Source organism: Myotis myotis, unplaced genomic scaffold (genome assembly GCF_014108235.1).
Source record: "Myotis myotis isolate mMyoMyo1 unplaced genomic scaffold, mMyoMyo1.p scaffold_m19_p_3, whole genome shotgun sequence".
Classification (NCBI taxonomy): Eukaryota; Metazoa; Chordata; class Mammalia; order Chiroptera; family Vespertilionidae; genus Myotis; species Myotis myotis.
Window position 1 is genome coordinate 203,891,564 of NW_023416335.1, and position 20,665 is coordinate 203,912,228.

General features: G+C 48.4%; 1 protein-coding gene across 6 annotated transcripts in view; it reads right to left on the bottom strand.

Annotated features, from left to right (window-relative positions):
* The window catches only part of LARGE1 (LARGE xylosyl- and glucuronyltransferase 1), a 428,233-nt gene that overhangs the window by 160,471 nt on the left and 247,097 nt on the right, over window positions 1-20,665 (bottom strand). For all 6 annotated transcript variants that reach the window (XM_036297621.1, XM_036297620.1, XM_036297619.1 and 3 more), the window contains exon 6: window positions 5,095-5,266. In XM_036297621.1, coding sequence (XP_036153514.1) covers window positions 5,095-5,266 — 172 coding nt within the window. The remainder of the gene's footprint in view (window positions 1-5,094; window positions 5,267-20,665) is intronic.

The window sequence follows — 20,665 nt, forward strand, 5'->3', positions numbered from 1 at the left end:
GTACCTGTTTGGGGGCCAGAACTTTCCACGATGGCAACATGCTCTTCCTACAGGGAAGGCCTTTGTCTCTCAACCTAACAATACTGTCTTGAATATGTAGGATGGCTTTCCTCTAAAAGCTTCAAGTTATGGGTGCGCATGTATTATTTATGCCTCCTCAGCAGCTTCCCCAGATGGCTAAAATCAGATACAATTTTCAAGTTTGGAGGCACTAAGCCAGCGGTTCTCAACCTGTGGGCCGCGACCCCATTGGCGGTCGAATGGCCCTTTCACAGGGGTCGCCTAAGACCATCCTGCATATCAGATATTTACATTACGATTCATAACAGTAGCAACATTACAGTTATGAAGTAGCAACGAAAATAATTTTATGGTTGGGTCACAACATGAGGAACTGTATTTAAAGGGCCAGAGGTTGAGAACCACTGCACTAAGGGGTCGTGGGTGAACAGGGTCAGCGGCAGCCACACCGGAACTAGATGCAGACCCTGTCTCCCAGGCCAGTGGGCACCCCCTCCCCACACACCAGGAAGCCTGGACGGGAGGCAGGAGGCAGCAGAAAGAGCACAGACTCCAAAGCCAAATGCTCGGGGCCCAGCCCTGCTGGGCGACGGCTCTCTGAGCGTGAGAAGTTCTCTAACTGCTCCTGGGGCCGCTTTATGTTGCTTTTTAAATGTGCAAAGTTTCTAGCCCAGTGCCTGCAACAGACGCACTTAAGGAATATTAGTTACTGTCCCTTGGCTTTACAAATACTCATTTATCTGCCTGCCTCCTCACCATGTCCATGCGGATTCCAGATCAGGCATTTCACATTAAAGTGCCCCAAACCGAACTCCTGGTCTTTCCCTATAACCTGATTATTGTTCCGTGCTTCATCCCCAAATGCAGTTGCACACTCTAGCCCACAGGGGTCACCTGTGGTCCCCATCAGTTTCTTGTCCTGGATCCTATCACCAGAACCTCTGATGACTCAACCTTCAAAATGTATCCCTGATAGGATGGCCTCTTTCCCCTCTGCTGACCCACCCGGTCTGAGCCAACAACGCATCTCCTGGATGATCAGAGTCTTCTCCTTGCTTCCTCTTCCTCTCAGAAGGGCAGCCAGGATGATCCACTAAAAACACAGATCATGGGGCCCTGTTCAAAGCCGGACCTTGGCTCCTCATATCACCCAAGGGAAAGGCAAAATCCTCGCAGGCCCTACAAAGGAGACCCGTTATCGGACCTGGTGAATCCCACCCATTCCTGGGCTCCCTCTGCTCTCTTCTGACCTCCATTCTATTCCCCAAACAAGCAGGTCACACAACTTCTGGAACTTCAGCCTGCTCTTCCATGTGCCCAGCCCACGATTCCACTCTTCCTTCATACCTGGCGTACTCGCTTTCTTAAGGTTTTTGCTTAAATGCCACCTCTCTTATAAAACCTTCCATTCCCACCCTATCTGAATGTTAAAACAACGCACACGTCTGCACACACGGGCACACAGGCATCCTTATCTCCTTCCTCTAATTTCCTTAAGAGAACGAGTCACTGTCTACTGTACTATTTCACTTTGTTCTGTTGTGTATCTTCCCCACTCATATATACACTCATATGGGGTGGGGATTGGGCTTGTTTTATTGTTTTTTCCATAAATTATTTTTTTAATCTTTATTGTTGAAAGTATTATATATGTCTCCTTTTCCACCCCATTGACCTCTTCCAGCCCGCCCCCACCCCCTGCCCCAGGCCTTCACCCCCCTACTGTCTGTAACCACGGGCTATGCATATATACATACAAGTTCATTGGTGGACATCTTCCCCCGCACCCATCCTCCCCTGCCTTCCTCTGAGGTTCAACAGTCTGTCCGATGCTTCTATGTCTCTGGATCCATTTTTGTTTATTTTGTTCATTAGATTCCACATATGAGTGAGATCACGTGATACTTGTTTTTCTCCGACTGGCTTATTTCGGGCTTGTTTTATTCTTGCACCATCCCCAATAGTCACAAAACCAGTAAGCTTGGTCAATAGGACTGAATGGGCAACTCCTAATTCCATGGCATGCCTGAGTCTTTCTGCTAAGAATTAATGGCTCTGAAAATTCCTCCATGGGTTGGAGCCGGCTCCCTAAGGATGCAGGCTGCTGATGGGGGGAGGGAGGCATTTGCCACTTGTGAGAAGCAGAGGGTCGGGGAGCATGCGGACACCCCCAGGAGGCACCCCCAAAGCTGCTGTGGTAGAGGCTGAGAATGGGAGTAAGCCCCTATAAATGGCTTCTTACTGGACTCTCCACAGAATGACCAAGGTAGGGGGGTTTCACGGCACCGGTAAGGTGTCAAGGGCGTCCGTGACCTGCACATAGCACGGCAGCCCAGACAGCAAGCTGTTCCACAGCAGAAATGAACTGACACGGCCTAATTGCATCAATGCCACTCAGCGTGTTTACAGTGAAGGATGACAAGGGCCATCGCCATCACGAGAGGGCAAGTCTCCGTCTTGGATCGGAACGTTCTGTGTTTGTGGGTCTGTCCTAAGGGAATCTTCCGGGACGTGACCTTGCTTCTCATTGGTCCAGTTTAGAAAAACAAGAACAAAACAAAAAAACAAAACCCCAAAACTTGTACAAAAGACTGCCATATGGAGAAAAAAAAAGAGCTCACTTGTCTTCTATTCACCTCTGTGTTTTCCCAGAAGTTAGGGTGAGCCTGGGAAAACCCCAGATGTTTTTATCCTCCGCGGCTGCCGACAGACAGAAATGTAACAAAGCCGGCCTTGTCTGTGAGCTCCGGGAAGGCGCGGGCCGCGGTGCACAGTTTTAGGCAAGAACGCCATCCGATATGTTCCTCTGTGTGGTGGGGCCTAACAAATGTTGGAAATAAACCCGAGAAAAAATGAACAAACACAATGCAGTCCTGCCCCGTCCTGACCTTGGCCCACATACTCTGCTCTGCCCGGAAACGGCCTTGGATCGCGGAGCCCAAACCCCGGACCAGCTCTGGGGGCAGCAGGAGCCTTGAGAGACTTGCCTTCCACGGATGATGCCAGGACTTAGAGCCACGGGTACAGGAGGGTGGTTGTGGCTACAGAACCCACCTGCTCTCCGGCAGGTCCCAGCCCGGCCAGAAGAAATGGGCCTTCCTAGCCGGACTCAGTTACCCCTATTATGCCAGGGAGACTTGCAGCCGTGACTGCAGACTTGGGTTCAATTTCTCGGGAGCCGACTCTGACACGGGGGTTCGCGTGCGGGAGGTTAATTTAGGAAGAGCCTTTGGGAGCAGCGCTGTGAGCGCCAAGGGAAGAAAGCAGGGCTGGGCAGAGGGAGAAATCCGGCCGCAGGGCAGTCCCAAGGGAGGGCAGGGCGACAGCTCCTCCTGCAAGAGTGTATACTCATCAGTCACTGCTAGATATGGGGTGCTCCAGGAAGGGGGCGTGACCACAGGCAGGTGCCTCTCCTCACATGAGGCCACCCCCAAACAAGGCTGATGGCTGGGGGCCATCTGCAGGCAGCACTCCCAGCTCAAAGGGGAATGTGGGCATCTACTGCACACCATCACTACTATCCGGCAGGATGGCGCCCAATGCCCATCGCCTCCTCTGTGATGCCCTCCCAGCTGCCTTCTCTGACCCCTTCAGGAGAAGGGGTAGTTCTCACTCCCGTCACTGTCCACGCACCGCCTCACACCCAGCGAGGATGAAGGAAGTGCCTGTTGAATAACACATCACTGAATACGGAACATCAGCATAAAAGTATGAATAAAATATCATCTCATTATCCGAATACCTGCCCCCAAGGAGTTCAATTAGATCAGAAAAACAAGCAGAAATTATTGGGGAACTTGCATTCGGAAGCCAACACCCAGGTGCTTTCTGGTCTCAGCTCTGGGCAGAGCCCGACCTCCGCCAGGCTTCGGCTGACTTGTGAAATCGGAGAGACCCACGCATTCCATGAGGCCATTAGGAAGCTGAGGCACACTCTGTGTCAGCACTGTTGCTAAATGATGTCTTTATTAGTGTCCTTATTGACATGGATGGGAAAGTACGTTTGATCCTGGCAAGTGAAAGAGTGTGAGGGTCAGAGTGTCTCCCAGGTGACACACTAAGGACTTTTTTTCAATGAGCCCAGAGCTAAGAGACCCCAGGAAGAAAGCAAGCAGAGGCCAGAGTAGGTGAGGAATTGTACTCTCTGTTCCGTGAGTGGAAACAGAAACCAACTGGAATATCCTGTGATTTATGAAAATGCTGTCAGTAAAATCACTAAGTGGCATCTCACCTGCACAGGATACGGAATGATAGAAGCGGGAAGAGGAATGTGAAGCCCAGAAGCCGAGTGCAAGTAAAAAAATAATAATAATAATCAAGAAAGAAAAAGATCTCATTGTCAAATTTCCCTCTCGTGGTATTCGTCTAATACATAGAAGAATTTTTAAATATCGCCATTTAAGGACATCTGGGAGAAGAATGTTAACGTAACATCCTGGGATTCGTGCTAACCTGTCACTGCTCTCAGTTACGCACACCTACTGGGCTCACGATTTCCCACCGGATACCCTCACATACACTGAGGCAGGGCCAAGAGCTACAACCATCGATAATAATAAGAAATGAACAGCTTGAAGAAACATCTTGTAAACGTACATACCCCTTTAAAATAACAAACCCCAACAGGAATGAAAGCACAAGCCATAAGGACATTTCCGAACCCTCCCTAATCAATACGCACCTCCTCCATCTCCCAGGCTTCCTCTGCAATCAAAGGCTCGGCTGACAAAAAGAGAAGCCGAGAAATGCGCGTCTCCGCACAGGTAAGCCAGCACTCCGCTACCCGCATACAAATATACAAAGTGGATACCGATCTCACACAAAGCACCTCCACGGGGTTCTTCCCATGAGCACAGGCCTGTTCTCTTCATTCACTAAAGAAATGCAAATTCCAGTTCGAGGTTTTGCAAAGGCCAAGAGGCCTGCTCCTCAACCGAATCTGTGATTCCTTATCCATTTCACGAACGTGGCCTCATTAAGAGCGCACCTCGCACTTTTTAAAACGGCAATTACTATTCCTGGCATGCCGACACCTTCAAAGACAGAAGAGAGAAACGGGCCGCAGTTAATTACCTTTGAACTTGTGGAACACGGCCCACAGCTCTGCGATGTCCGTGGCGAAGGTGATGTCTGTGTCAAGGACGATGACCCTCTCCAGGTTGGCGGGGAGAGTCTTGGTCAGGACCAGCTTCATCAGGCCATAAATCCCCGAGTAATGTTTGTTGGGGATCCAGGAAACCTCAGACTACACCAGGTGGCGGCGAAGCGAGGGAGGAGGAGAAAGAAAAAAATCACTACATTAATTTGTTTTGCATAAACGTTATAAATAGTGCCTGGTACATAAAAAGCACCCAATACAAATTTGTGGAATAAACGAATGGCTCTTTTCTTCAAGATTTGTTCATGTAATGTGCAGTGTAGCACGTGGAATTTGGGGGAAGAAAATGTATCTGAATCAAGGGAGAGGAAAGCAGTATTTATAAAATAACTATTAGGCGGAAACACTATGCTCAGATTTTAAAAATAACATTTTTGCTATTACAGAAATTGGATAGGCTCAGGGGAGAAAATAAGAATATGCACAAAAGAAGAAAGAAAATTACAAAAATTGAATCAGATATATACTAGCAAACAGTAGCTAATTTTTTTCGAGGTAGATGTGTTTCCTTCAATCACTAAAGATTACTACTTAGTGGTATTATTACAGCTTATGCTTATCTCTTTTTTGAAGCAATACTTAAACCAATTAATGTTGCTGCCTTCTCCTGGTTTCCACACAAACACAGGAAGAAAAACTTGTCATCATTGACGCAACACTCTTCACTGGGTAACAAGATGCACACACACACGTGCCAAATGAGCTCATGGAGGGTCATCCCTGAAATCCTCACCTGCTGTAACAACTCATGCCCTATAGGTGGGTAGAGTCGAACGCAAGACACACAGCTTGGTACCACCTGGAACCCAAAGTCAAGGCTAAAAACAGTACATTAACTCCAGTGTGATGACAGCTCTTAAAGGAACAGGTCCGCTAGGGAGGTCACTGTGGGTGGGGGCCCCTCCCCGCCTTTGCTGCCGGGAGGAGTCTGCTTAGAAGCAAAAGCACACTTCTTACTTCCATGAAGGTAAGGCTTGTAATGCAACTCTTCAGTGATAAACGGGGCCACCTTCGCAAGAGTCCACAAAATACTCATCCCTTTTGTCCTTATCATTCCACTGTGTGGACACTGTTCTAAAAAATAGAGCTGAGTTGAATAACGAGAAACTGATAGCATACCATACAATCTACAGCGGATGGAAGTGCTGGGACACAAAGACCCCCAGTGAATAAGCCCTAACTTCTTCCTGATGCCCCTCATTGCAGGTATTCAGGTGACCACGCCTCTTTACCTGCTTCCCACGGGAGGTGGGGGAGGGGTCTCTGGAAGACAGTCCCTCAGAAAACCGTGGGTTCTGGAGTCAGGCACACCTGGACTCAGATTCTGGCCTTGTCACTTAACCGCAAGGTCAACTGGGACACGATTGCTTGGCCTTTCTGAGCGCCTGCCAGTTATAAAAGGCAGTTACTTCTAAATGCTTGCACTGTACCAGACACGGTGTGGGCAAAAGCAGCAAAGTCAACGCGGATCATGGGGGGGGGGGGGCAGGAGGGGGAATGCAACAATAAAGAACAGAAGCATATGCATCACTTCAGGAGGTGGGGACAAGGACTGGGCAGCACAGGGAGGAAGAGTGGGGGCCGTTACCACCTGGGCCTGCAGGGCAGTGCCGGCAGCTGCTGGAATCAGAGAGAATGCCAGGTGAATAAGCCACCCAGCAGGTGCAGTGACCTTCCGCAGAGCAACATGGGCTGCTGTGACAATCCCCCAGGATGGGGCAGGGAGAGAGACCCCAGCCCCTCTCCTCCTTCCCACTGGTCTACTGGAGAAGCCCCCTGAGCTCAGAGATCTGACCCTCATGAGGCACAAAGCCGGGTGGAGGAGGGAGAGGGAGGACCTGAGGGACTCACCGAACACAACTAACACCGCCATTGAATTAACCGAATCATGGCAAGACCAAAGCATAATGCCTCATACAGAATAGATGCAAAATGCATGTCTGTAGGATGGGTGGACGGATGGATGGGTGGATGGACCAACAGACGAACAGATGGTCGAACAGCACAAGAAGGTGAGTGATCTGTCTGCAATTCCACAGCAAGCTGTAGTGGGGATCTGTCGTTAGGTTTGCAGTCTCTCCCCAAACCACGTTATCCTTCCTCTGGAGTTAGCTTCATGACTCGCTGCCTGAGGCCTGGGGATGCTGCGAGCACGCCCCTGCAGCAGACTTTAGAAAACTCCTCCTCCTGGGAGCCCAGCCTCTAGAACTCAGCTGAGTTTCTCTCTCCCCCGGGAATCTGCCCGCCCCGGAGCTTGGCAATCCTTGTTCCACGCTGCAGAGCCCAGCTACTTCGCCAGGCCTCTCATTAGCTTATTCATCCGTGCGGTTCCCTCCGCGCAGGAGAGCTCGGTGCGGACTGAGCACCAGCGCAGCGGTGACGCCACCTAATTGGGTTGCCCCGACTCTGGATTGACTTTAACCCGTGTGAGGCGCCCGATGCATCGCAGAACAGCGGGACTACGGGAATAAGTAAGTCTCAACAGGAGCCCAGGCCTGAACGTCACCCCAAGTCCCCCAACGTAACACATAATCCATTAAAGGTAACAGAAGCATTCAATGAGTTTGTATGGGGAAAGAAAACCAAGGAATCTATGGGAGGAAAGAATGTGTGCTAAGAAGCAGATATATTTATTATAAACCATTCATTCTCTTAGAAGTAGCATATAAATAACATCCCTCCCATTCCCCCACTTCATCCAAATTCCTCCATGTTTCCTTCAAATCTCAACTTAGAAGGCACCCCCCACCCCCCCCCGGCTCTGGTTGGTACCACCTCTCTGGCCACCACCTCCCCGCTGCCCCGGGCTGGTGCGGGCTCCAGACCCAGCTGTCTACCTGCCTTCTGCACAGCAGGCTGCCACACCTTGTTTAATTGCCCATGTCTCTCTCTGGCTCTGGGCTGGAACTCCTTGAGGCAGGGATGATGTCATTTTTACTGTGGTAACAAGTCATTACTCAAAAAATGTTTGATGAATGTGCATGGCTGCCGAGTTAGCCAGGCCTGGGTTTAAATGCTACCTCCGACCTTCGCCGCCACTAGGAGCAGAAGCAGCCCTAACTGCTCAAGTCCAGGGTCCGGATGGTACAATGGCAGGGGCACGGCTGGGTGAGCCCCACTGCCTGGGATTTAGTACCAGTTCCACTGCGAATAAGCTGTGTGGCCTCAGGCAAGTCACTGTACCCCTGAGAGCCTTAGTTTTCTCACCTGCAAAATGGGAGCTTGGAACACTCACTTCACCGAATTGTTAGGAGGACTGCAACGCTGGGCGGGCACGTGGGCCTCTGCAAAGCCCATTTCTCTTCTCCAGTGAACTTCTGTCCACACTACCAAGGCTCAGACGATTCTGGATTGTGAGTTTGGTAAAAGCAATGAATTAGGGGTACCTTTGACAGTACAGGGGAGGCTGGGAATGGAGGTGGTTTTGGTGGGGGAAGTAAGTCACCTATCACCCGTTCTGGTATTTCTACATAAAGATGAACAAGATCACAAGCTGAGATCTACCAGGAAACTGGAAACATCCTCTGGTATGATCTCCAAATGGGAGATAACGCGTGTGAATTAGGAGGACATGTGGGGTGGGACTGGTCACCCAGGCAACCTATGGGGCAGTCTCTTACTCCCACCCTGCCGTAAACTTCAATCCAACCAGGGACACTAAGTCTGGGGTCAGTGGACAGAAGAGCATCCCCTTAGGGAGGGTTGAAACAACCTGGAGGGCACCATGCAGACCGACCCAGGATCCTACAGAGATGCCAGCACTGGCAGGGCAAGATCCTAGTTATGTTCTTTATCGTTATAAACACACCAAAGGGTCCGTGTAATTAAAACGCTACAAAACTGAAAGTTAGGCTTATTTTAATGGACATATTCTTACCCTGGCAATGGCTGTTAATAATCCTAAGCAGCATGTTCTAAGCTTTAATTAGCCAAAGTGCAACCGGGCTCAAGAATACCGCCTAATGCACTTATATACAGGAGGGTATGCATGCCAGGTTTTGAGGGTTTCTGTTTAAAGTGGGGGGCTGAGGGAAATTCGCCTTGCCAGGGCTGCAGGTTTCTGGGTGGGTGAACCCCGAGGGGAGGTTCTATAAAGTTCTGCAAGAGATTCCAGGGTTCATCTGATGCTGGGGGTCCACAGAACAGTTCCTCAGGAGATCTGACCAGGGTAGTGACATGAGCATGGCTCAGGGTTGGACAGAGGACACGAACCCACAGGTGACTGCTTCAGGGGTGGGCAAACTTTTTGACTCGAGGGCCACAATGGGTTCTTAAACTGGACCGGAGGGCCGGAAAAAAAGCATGGATGGAGTGTTTGTGTGAACTAATATAAATTCAAAGTAAACATCATTACATAAAAGGGTATGGTCTTTTTTTTTTTTAAATTTTATTCATTTCAAACGGGCCGGATCCGGCCCAGAAGGCCGTAGTTTGCCCACGGCTGGCTTAGAACCTCAGGCGGGAGGGAAACTGATTTCCCGATGGTGAAGCAGGTTTTTGACGGTTGACAGACAAGGGAAAACTGGGGAAAAGGCTGGTTTTATTGGGGAATGGTGTCCATTTCTACTTGAAGATGTTATTTTCCAGGGGCACTTGGATGCCCAGTAATGGTAACAATAGACAATACCATCTTGCATTGAGGGAGTGCTAACTGGGTGTCAGGTATTATGGTAGGAGCTTTCTGGGGTCTCTTAAACCTTCCCAACTAGTCTAAGGGTCCGGTGTTACTATCCCAGTACCCGCAGTTTGGGAGATGAGTGCCAGGTCCTTCAACTCACCCCAACTTCCCAGCCCTAGACTTTCTCCCCAGAAATGGCGTTTCTCTCTTCTTCTGCCTTCTACTGCTCCGGGTTACCTACAGTTGTAACCGAACCTCCTCCTCCATCCCACCAAATCTTCCTTCGTCAAGAATCTGTACTGAATGGCAGGTAGGTACAAAGGCCCTGGAGCTGGCCATTCCTGGCTCCTGAGTCTCTCTGGGCCTTCGTTTTCTCCTCTGTAAAATAGGGATAATAGCAGCATGTGCTGCTCCCTTCCCAGGGAGTTCTTTTATCTGGAGCCTGGAAGCTCTCCTCCGTCATCCTGGAAATATTTATTGCTCAAAATAGACTTCTGAGCCATATCAACATTTTCCTGTGGATTACAAATCACCTTGACACATTTTTAAAAATTAAAAAAAGAACTCATCCTAGCTGCAGAAATGTTTGAAACGTCATTGGCCTTTCATGTTGTTTCTGAGTGGTCGTCTTGACAACCGACCTGTGTGTTCAGAACAGCACTGTTGAGAAATGGAGGGTGAGGGGCTGGGGTAGGATTACTCTGGGAGATGCCATAGAGAGAGGATCATGGAAGGAGCAGGGCCTGGGGAGTCCGACTGGCCGGATTCCAAACCCCGACTTCACCACCTCTGCCCGGTCAAGCTCATCTCCCTAAGCCTCAATGTCCTCACCCATAAAAGAGAGAAAACAGAACAATACGTAGTCCATGAGGTTTGGAAAAGCACTAAGTGAGGCAGGAGAACTAAGGCACCCACCACGGTGCTTGACATATGGTAAGGGCTCAATATTAGCTTTTAAATTGGTTAAGAGCATGCACTCTGGAGTCTCCCTGCATTTGAATCCTGGAGCCACTGCTCACTAGGCTGGCTCGCTTTGGGCAAGTGATCAAACCTCTATGGACCTTAGTCATTTTCATCTGTACAATGGGCACACATAGAGCACATATTCCACAGGACTGTGAGAATTCCGGGGCTATATATGGCAAAAGTAGGTTAAGTTACCAGTTGTCATAACCTGAAAGATAAATCATAAGGATATACAATGATCCTAATACATAAAAATCCAGGGGCCGTCACGACCTAAATGACCAGATGGATGATCAAACAGCAGGCTGTGTGAGGCGACCAGGCTGGCTGGGGGGTTAGTGAGGGACGACCAAACGATTGAACAGCACCACGTGGTGCAATGAGGCTGGGGGCAGGGGGGCAGTTGGGGGCGATCAGGCAGGCAGGCAGGCAGGTGAGCTTTTAGGAGCCAGCAGTCCCAGATTGTGAGAGGGATGTCTGACTGCTGGTTTATGCCCAGTCACCAGGATCGGGCAGTTGGACATCCTCTGAGGGGTCCTGAATTGAAGAGGGTGCAGGCTGGGCTGAGGAAACCCCCTGCCCCCCATGCACGAATTTCATGCACCGGGCCTCTAGTGACAATACTAAGAAAACGAAAAATAATACAAATAAATAATACAATACTTAATAAATAACATACAAGAATTAACTCTGTGTTTCTGAGTACTCACAACTGTAAACTTACGTTTGCCCACCCCTGTATGTTAGTATTGGCTATTGTTAATTTTTAATGTTATTACTAATGGTCTTTAGAACGACAGAAAATCTAAGGGTCATATCTTCTAGCTAAATCCATCTGTGTTTGCACTTACCTCACCAGCAAAGAAAAGCTCCGGTGTAGCTCAGTTGGAATCATTTAACTAAGCATTTATGGAACATGCAATACGGGCCAGGTGCTGAGGTGGGGACCAGAGTCTGTGATGAATGGAGGCTCTCGGAGTCTTAAGTCTTGCGATATTCATTATTCATGGCTGCATAACAAGGGACCTCAAAACACAGCAGCTTCAAACAGCGAAAATGACTTCTTATCGCACAGCTTCTGTGCTGGGAATTTGGGAGCCTCTTGGCTGGGGGTTGTGGCTTGGGATTTCCCATGAGGCCACAGTCAAGACATCTATGGGGCCTGAAGACCCCGGAATGTGTGGGATCTGCAGCTAAGATGGCTCCTCTGCGTGCCTGGCAGTGAGGCCGGCTACTAGGAAGCCCAGTTCCTTGCCACACGACCACCCCACAGGGCTACGTCAATGTCTTCACAACACGGCAGCTCACTTCTCCCAGAGTGAGCGACGGAGACAGCGCAAGACAGAAGCTGGGGTGTCTTTTATGACGTGGCCTCAGAAGGTGCACAGTGTTATTTCATCAGCGTCTTATTGGTGAGAGAGGTCAGCCCAAGGCAACGTGGGAAAGGACTGGCCCGAGTGTGAACACGAGGGGATGAGGAATACTGAGCCGTCATGGAAACCAGCGACCGCATCTGCAATTACATGATCTGAGCTGGATTATGATCAGTTCCAAGTATGTGCAGAGCAGCAGTCACTAGGAGGACAACTGACCGCGAATGTGAGGAAGGCGGGGGGAGTGCTCACTTAGAGATGTCCACTGGACATTTGGTATCAAAAACTGAGTTTCTCAAATATTAGGAGGAAAGGAGAGATATATGTAACACCATTTAAGACACAGGGATATAAATAAAGAACTGAGCTTGTGTGTGTGTGTAAAATAGCGACAATCTGATAGACTCAGGTACAGCTTAGAGTTGGAAGTGATGGCGAGGCTACGGAAAGTTGGGGAAGGGTCAGATGCTGGAGCCTGTATGCCATTCTAAAGAGCGGTGGACAATATCCTGGAGAGACCGTGGGAAGAAACAAAGATGTTTTCATTAGCAAAGAGCCGTGATCTCATTTCTGGAATGAGTCCTAGTGACCCGTGAAGGAAAAGGATTAACAGAAGGCAGCTGAGAGACATCAAGACCTTGGAGAATGTGGGCAAAAACGCAGATTACAGGGTCATGCATCCCAGAGGGGATGACTCACCTGGTCTGGGCAGGGCCCAGAAATCTGTACTGTTAATCAGCATGCCATGTGATCCCAAGATAGATGCCCCCAGACTACACATTAAGACACACCAAAGTAGGAGACATGGGAAGTGCTGTATTTCTCAAGGTCTTGGTGACTGAACCATTTACACTGGGTCACCAACCAGCTTCCTGTTCAGAAACAAGATAGAAGACAGCCCTAAACTGAAGTGGCCCCTCTGAACTTGAAATGGTTGGTGCATGGGGAGAGAAGACTTTTCTCAAAGATTAGTAAAAGAAGGTGTCCACGGAAGACCAGGAGTTCTGCAGGTAACCCTATGCCCTGGGGTGGGTGGGTGACTGGAGCCATTAAGGTTTTCCTGGCTGTTTCTCTTTATATATATATACTAGAGGCCCGGTGCACAAAAATCATGCACTTGAGAGGGTGGGGAGGTCCCTCAGCCAGGCCTGCGCCTTCTTGCACTCTGCGAGCCCTCAGGGGATGTCCAACTGATGGCTTAGGACTGATGGCAGGGAGCGGGCCTAAGCCAGCAGTGGGACATTCTTAGTGCTGCCATGTGAGCCCGGCTTCTGGCTGAGTGGAGCTCCAGGAGCACAGGACCATCAGGAGGCAGCTCCTGTGTTGAGCGTCTGCCCCCTGGTGGTCATTATGTGTCATAGTGACCGGTCGTTCCACCGTTTGGTCAATTTGCATATTAGCCTTTTATTATATAGGATATATTGATTTTGGTGAGAAAGGGAGAAGGAGAGAGAGAAAAATCAATGATGAGAGACAATCATTGATCAGCTGCCTCCTGCATGCCTCACACTGGGGATCAAGCCCGCAACCTGGGTGTGTGCCTGAACCAGAAATTCAACCATGACTTCCTGGTCAATAGGTTGACACCCAACCACTGAGCCATGCTGGTCAGGCGATCCCTCTTTTTAAACTCAGACATCTCATTTCAGTAAAAGCTGCTCCAGGCCAGCAACTGTGAACTTCTACAGAGCCAGTACCAACAGGAGAGCTGAGTTACATACGGGGTGGCACAAAAGTGGGTTATCGCAAAACACAGAGCCTATTCTTGCATTGTTGTGTTATTCTCCAAATAAATGACTGTAAATCTACTTTTGCCCCACCCCGTATTTCACATCTTCCCACAATGCAAACTTGGAAGGAAACCCCATAAGAGGCCCCACGCCAGTGTTTACAGGTGACAGCAAACTACACAGAGTAGCAATGAGCATTTGTTTAGAACGTACAAGCCATGTCTAAAATAAAGCTGCTGGCTTCTACCTGAAATCTACCGAGAAACCATCTTCCACACACAAAATTCATCCTGGAATGATGACAAAGGCAGTGAATCAAGAGGAACGTGACCGGGATTCTAGACACACATCCCTCCTCAGATGAGTGACAATGGAACCCCTTCCTCTCTCTTGCCTGGCATGGAGCATCCTCCATTTAGCTTGGTGCCGCTTGGGGGGACTGGTCGCTGGAGCATTTACAAATTGCCGGAACACCCCTCAGGACTTTATATGAAACGGAGCGTCTCAAAGCACTGGGAGCCCTGATTTGTGAACTGGGCTGTTACAGTGGTTTAATTTCCTGAAATGTAGCCGCCTTCGTAACTAATAGATTTTTCAATGCGCCGAGGAGAAAATTGCATTAGCTCCTGTGTAGCCTGAACTTAATATTTTTAGAAGCTGCAATTCTTCATCTTACAGAGCACAGTATGTATTTATGTGTGTACACTTAGCACAGTGTTTGACATACAGAAGGCGCCCAACGAATCGTGTTTTTCTTTTTTAATCCTCACCGGAGGATATGTTTTTCATTGATTCTAGAGATGGAGGGAGGGAGAGGGAGAGAGAGACATCAATCGGTTGCCTGACACACACTCCGTGACCAGGGATCAAACCCGCAACCTGGGCGTGTGCTCTGACCAGGAATGGATCCCGTGACCCCTCAGTGCTCGGGATGATGTTCTGACCACTGAGCCACACTGGCCAGGGCTCAATACTGTAAAATACTGTAGGAATACAGACAATGCTCACTGAGAACCATTCCTTGTGATGGGGATATACTGATGAACCTGCTTCATTCATCATTCATTCATCCAAACACCAGATGGCTGCTCTGAGGGCATTATACTGTAGCACAGTTTAGGGAGACAAAAAGACAAATAAGTTCAAAAAGCAGTATTATAGCAATCAGGATAGTGGTTTATCTTGGTGGCGACTGGAGGAGGCGGGTGATGAAATGGAAAAGACATGTAGGTGGCACTGGTGACATTGTTCTAGTTCTAAGTTAGCTGGAATGGTTTTTATCAGTGTGTGTCCTGTAACGTATTTATCTGCAGTCTTCATATGTGTTTGCAGAAAGACATCACGGGTGGCCCAGGAGCAAGAATGTGACCTACACACAACACGGTACGTGGAGAATTGGGGGACCCAGCTTAACCAGCTAAAAGTAACTCTCTCTCTCTCTCTCTCTCTCTCTCTCTCTCTCTCTCTCAAATCTGTCAAAATGCCAAAAAAAAAAAAAATGGAGATAATAATTTGTTAGTAAATGGAAGGAAAGAAGAGCACTCCTATTCCCCTGTCCCCATACATGTACTCTTCAGCACGCATTCATTCTTGGGCAAAAACTGCTTCCTGAAGGGCAAAAAAAAAAAGCGCCCTGGATATTACTATGATTTGTTATGAAAATCTCATGCGAGATGCAATTAGAGAGCGCTATTAGAAAAAGATCTATCTAAAAAGCCTCCTGGGGGTAAGGTGATGGAACATTTTTCAACAGGTTGAGAAACTGCGCTCTGCAGGGTTGTAGGACACCCCAGTAGCCACAAAACAGGTAAGTAAATCAAAAACCTAGCACCTGCAGAATCCAGCCTGAATTTAATCAGAAGGCAGTTTAACCAGGAAACATTACGGCTATCCATTCTCAGGTTCGTCTGGAGATTTGGGGAGCACAGTGCCCATCTCCTCCTCTCACGCCCATTTCTCCTCTTCCATCCTCCCCACTTCCTTTGCAGGGGACCCTCTGAAGGGCACCCACAGAGGCTGCAATTAGAGGCCCCCCACTGCTCTGCATGAAGGAGGTGCTTTCCTTCCCAGAGGGCGTGGCCATCTCTTGGAGATGAAGTGCCTGCCTGTGATGCTCCTGTTCCCAGCTTCAGGCCAATGTTGCTCTAAATGCATGGGAGGTAACACCAAGCAGATAAGGAGAGTGAAGGTGGATGAGCCAGAGGTGCCACTTAATTTCTGGTTGGTGTGAAAACTGTTATCTTTCATAAAACTCTTGTGGGGTCATAAAGAGATCCAAAGAAAAGCCTTGTCAATGACCGAATCGCCCCTGGCTACAAGCCAAAAGGACCCTCTTCGCAGGTCACCCTTGGAAAGATGATGCTTTGACTCAGCTCTAACCAACATTCGCCGAAGGTCTTAATTGTGATTTCAAATATTCTACCCTTGCCCTGTTTCAGATGACTTAGACCAGGGGTCCTCAAACTTTTTAAACAGGGGGCCAGTTCACTGTCCCTCAGACCGCTGGAAGGACGGACTATAGTTTAAAAAAAAACTATGAACAAATTCCTATGCACACTGCACATATCTTATTTCGAAGTAAAAAAACAAAACGGGAACAAATACAATAGTTGTATTTGCATGTGGCCCACGGGCCGTAGTTTGAGGACCCCTGACTTAGACTGTGGATTTATGGAAATTCACCTCCCTCCTCCCCACCCCCCGCCCCCAAACAGGCCCTTACTATTTATATGAAGGGTTGCCAAGGAGACCAGGTGTGAGGAGAGCTGTCTGACTTGTCTAGATTTAGATTTATCGGGCATGGAGATGCAGACGGGAGAGGAATGTCACCCCTGGGAAGAGCTGTAGAAGATGGTGAGTGGTACAAGATAATCCCATTAAGCCTTACTTCCATTTGGGGATTTGGTTACTGATCAAAGGAATTCCTAATGCTCTAAATCCCCCTTCAAAAAAAAAATCACCTAATTCTGAAAGTGACTCATTTATCTAAATACTCACTCTGTGTGCCAAACTCTGTATTAGCAAATGTTGATGTTCCTATTTCTTAGCAGACAGTAGTTAAAAGGGAAAGGGTATTATTATATTTATGAAAATAACAATACTGGTATTGCATCTGTTGAGTGCTCACTATGTAACAGACACTATAAGCCATTTACAAAAATTATCATTTCAGCCAGACAATGACCCCATAAAGTACACATCAAGGAAATCACACAATCTTAAAGGATTATAGGAGCTGGGGCTGAAAATCGGATTTGGCACATTCCAAAAATCTTAATCATTTTGCAAATGGACTCAAAATAAGATATTCAAATGATCACGAGGCAGTGAGAGCTACACACAAAGCCTGACTAGAATTCTTGGGATGGAGCCACTAATGACACCTGGAACTAAGAGTAAAGTCAGAAGGGGTGAAGGTGGCTATTCCATGGAGCTAGAGAGAGTCAATGCGACCAGTGAAGAGCCACCAAGATAAAAAGCAGACAGGAAAGCTTAAAAAAATACGTCTAGATCCCAAAGGACTATTAGAATGGATTCGTAATTTCTGTTCCTGACCATCGTAAGATGCCAGAGAAAGCTTAGCCTCCGATGCCCAGCCTTTGTATGAACAATGCCGTCCGGGGCCAGGCCGAAGGCCACCTGAAGTCTGGGTGCCCTCCCCCGAGACACTGAGGAGAGCACCTGGAGCCACGGTCCAGCACAGGCTGCACAAGAGAATCACCTGGGCCACCTCCAGGCCCAGCCCGGAATGTCTAATCTGGGCCTGGCATTGGTGCTGGCTCTGGTTTGATAACGGTCAGAAGTTACAGCCACTGTGGAAAACAGTATGGAGAGGCCTCCGAAAATTAAGACAAGAGCAAATATATGATCCAGCAATCCCTCTTCTGGGTATTTATTGGAAGAAGAAGAAAACACTAATTCAAAAAGATACCTGCACCCCTATGTTTATTGCAATAGCCAAGATTTGGAAACAACCAAAGTGTCCACTGACTGGTGAATGGACAGAGAAGGCGTGATGTGCACATGTGCATACACAATGGATTGCAGCACAGCCATAAAAAAGAAAAAAGGTGAAATCCTGCCATTTGCAACAACGCAGATGGAGCCTGAGGATATCAGGTAAGTAAATTAAATCAGACAGAAAAAGACAGATACCGTACGATTTTCCTCATAGGTGGAATATAAAAATAAACAGAACAATGAATGCAAAACAAATGAACAAACAAAAGAAAAGCAAACTTGCAGAGGCAAACAACAGATTGGTGGTTATCAGGGGGAAAGGGCGAGGAGGGGTTGAAAAGGGTAAGGGGCCTCAAGGTATGGCTGTGAAAACTAGACTTTGATAGTGAGCACACTGTAGTACATAGAGATGTTGATTTATGTTATAAACCAGTGTTACCGCAATATGAAATACATTTAACAAATAAAGAGAAAATATCACATGTGAAGCTAATGTGCAATCAAGAGTGGGCCTGGCAGTGTTTTCCGTGTTGTGTTGTGTTGTGTTGTGTTGTGTTACTAAAGCCTATCAAATACTTTCTGCAGGATCAAGCCTGAGGTACACAACAGTTGGGGAAATGAGCCAACCAATCAATCCTAACTTCTAGCTGCGAAAAATCAAGACACAAATCAATGGCACAGCTCTGCAACTTCAGTTCTTTTTTGTTGTTTGCACAGACATCTTCAAGTTCATATCTCTATATATAAAAGCCTAAGTGACTGAACGACCGGTCAACTGGTCGCTATGATGCGCACTGACCACCAGGGGGCAGATGCTCCATGCAGGAGAGTCCCTTCCCCCGGCCGGCCAACCTCCCGTGACACCCCCCCCCCCCCCCCCCCCCGCCCAACCTCCCAAGGCCCCGATGGCCCCCAATCGCCGGCCAGGCCGAGGAACCCCACCCGTGCACAGATTCTTGCACCGGGCCTCTAATATATATATTTTTATTTTTATTTTTTTTTTAAAGGAAATTCCCTGGTGTGGGGATATGTAAGCATCCTTGACCTGGAAGCAACAAAAAATAATGGAATGAGCACTGGACTCAGTGTTTGAAAAAATCACAAGTTGGAGTCCAGTCAGTTCCCTTCTCGGACTCCACATGTGGAAACTAGAGACCAAGGCGCTTGCTCTGAGGACTGAGATGAGTGACGGATGTGGGAGCACCCGAGAACCCTGATGAAGCCGTGCCCAGGTGCTGCTAGTTCCGAACCCAGAAGTCAGGACTGTTTCCTGACATGCCAAGTGGAAGAAAGGCCTGAACACAGTGCGCGAGCCACACACGGACGGGCGCCTTAGCGCACAGTGCACACCCCGGGAAGGATGCACGTTAGGTAATAACCCCACATTAATGACAACAGGGGATGGGAAAGGGGAGTTTCAGCATCGCTATTATGCCTGTGAATAAGATGCTGATCGTCACTTCCCATTTTCTCTTCAAACCTATTACTTAGCTGGGAGTGAGGTTTAAAACCCGCTGGGGGTTCCTGAATTCCGCCTGGGTAAGTGGTTAAAGCCAATGAAAATATCCTCGTTAGAGCAGTTTTTTAGTTGACAGATTTGAGTAAACAAAACGGATATTTTTTTTTCTTTTTTCAAGATTTTTGTTTGTTTCTTTTTTAATATATTTTTATTGATTTCAGAGAGGAAGGGAGAGGGAGAGAGAGAAACATCAAATAAGAGGGAATCATTGATCGGCTGCCTCCTGAACGTCTCCTATTGGGGGGTCGAGCCTGTAACCCGGGCATGTGCCCTGACTGGGAATCAAACTGCGACTTCCTGGTTCATAGGTTGACGCTCAACCACTAAGCCACGCCGGCTGGGCAACAAATGGATATTTAACAGGTCAGTATGTGAAGCATCCATCTTTTAAAAAGGTAACAGGAGTGATGATACCAACAGTCCTGTGTATATAGCATGCTCTAGTTTACAATGGTTTCAAATCTATGATCTCATTTGATTCGTCCAATAATTCTGTGAATGAAGGAAGGAAGGAACTCACAGCTCCACTTTACATCTGGACAAGTAAGACTTTTGAAACATCACTGTCCGGAGTTGCACAGCCAGTGAATGGAAGCGTGGCAACTCACTTCTTCTGACCGTCAGGAAAACCACTCACGAGGCCCATGTAACGCTCTGACTTTATCATGGGAAGCAGATGGAACTAACGGACTGTGAGGAACTGTGTAGTGTGCTTTAGCAAGAAAACTCACATTGGGACACCCAGGTCCCCCCTTCCCCAAATCAGTTTGGTGACATGGCGCAACGAGGGACGAGGACTTGACATGTTTCCAGGTTCCCTATTCGAAGTTATCTGTGCGTCGAAATAATTCTGATTTGCTTTCCATGTTTCAATTAGAGAACAAAGAGAATCTGGCTCCTCGGTGCCTCAAAGGAGGTTGGAGAGCTGTGAAAGGCTACCACCGTGGGGTCCACAGGGAACGCGGCCAGTGCTGGCAGCATCTGGACAGGCTCACCTTCTGCGTGGCTGGGAATAAAAGACCCAAGTCCATATGGCCGTTCTCTGTGTCAGTGGCCTGAATTTCCCATCCCATCCCCTCTCCCTCATCACAGCCAGGGCTTGAACAGGGGAGCTGCCCCTAAGTTTGTTAGATCCTAATGCACGGTCTCATCCAGGGGTGATTCTGCCCCCTAAGGGGCACGTGGCGATACATAGTGTTTGGTCCTCACAGGCTGAGGGGAAGGTACTGCTGGCGTCCAGTGGGAGAGGCCAGGGATGCAGCCACACGTCCTCAGACAGGACAGCCCCACAGCAAAGGATCAGCCCAGAACATCGCCAGT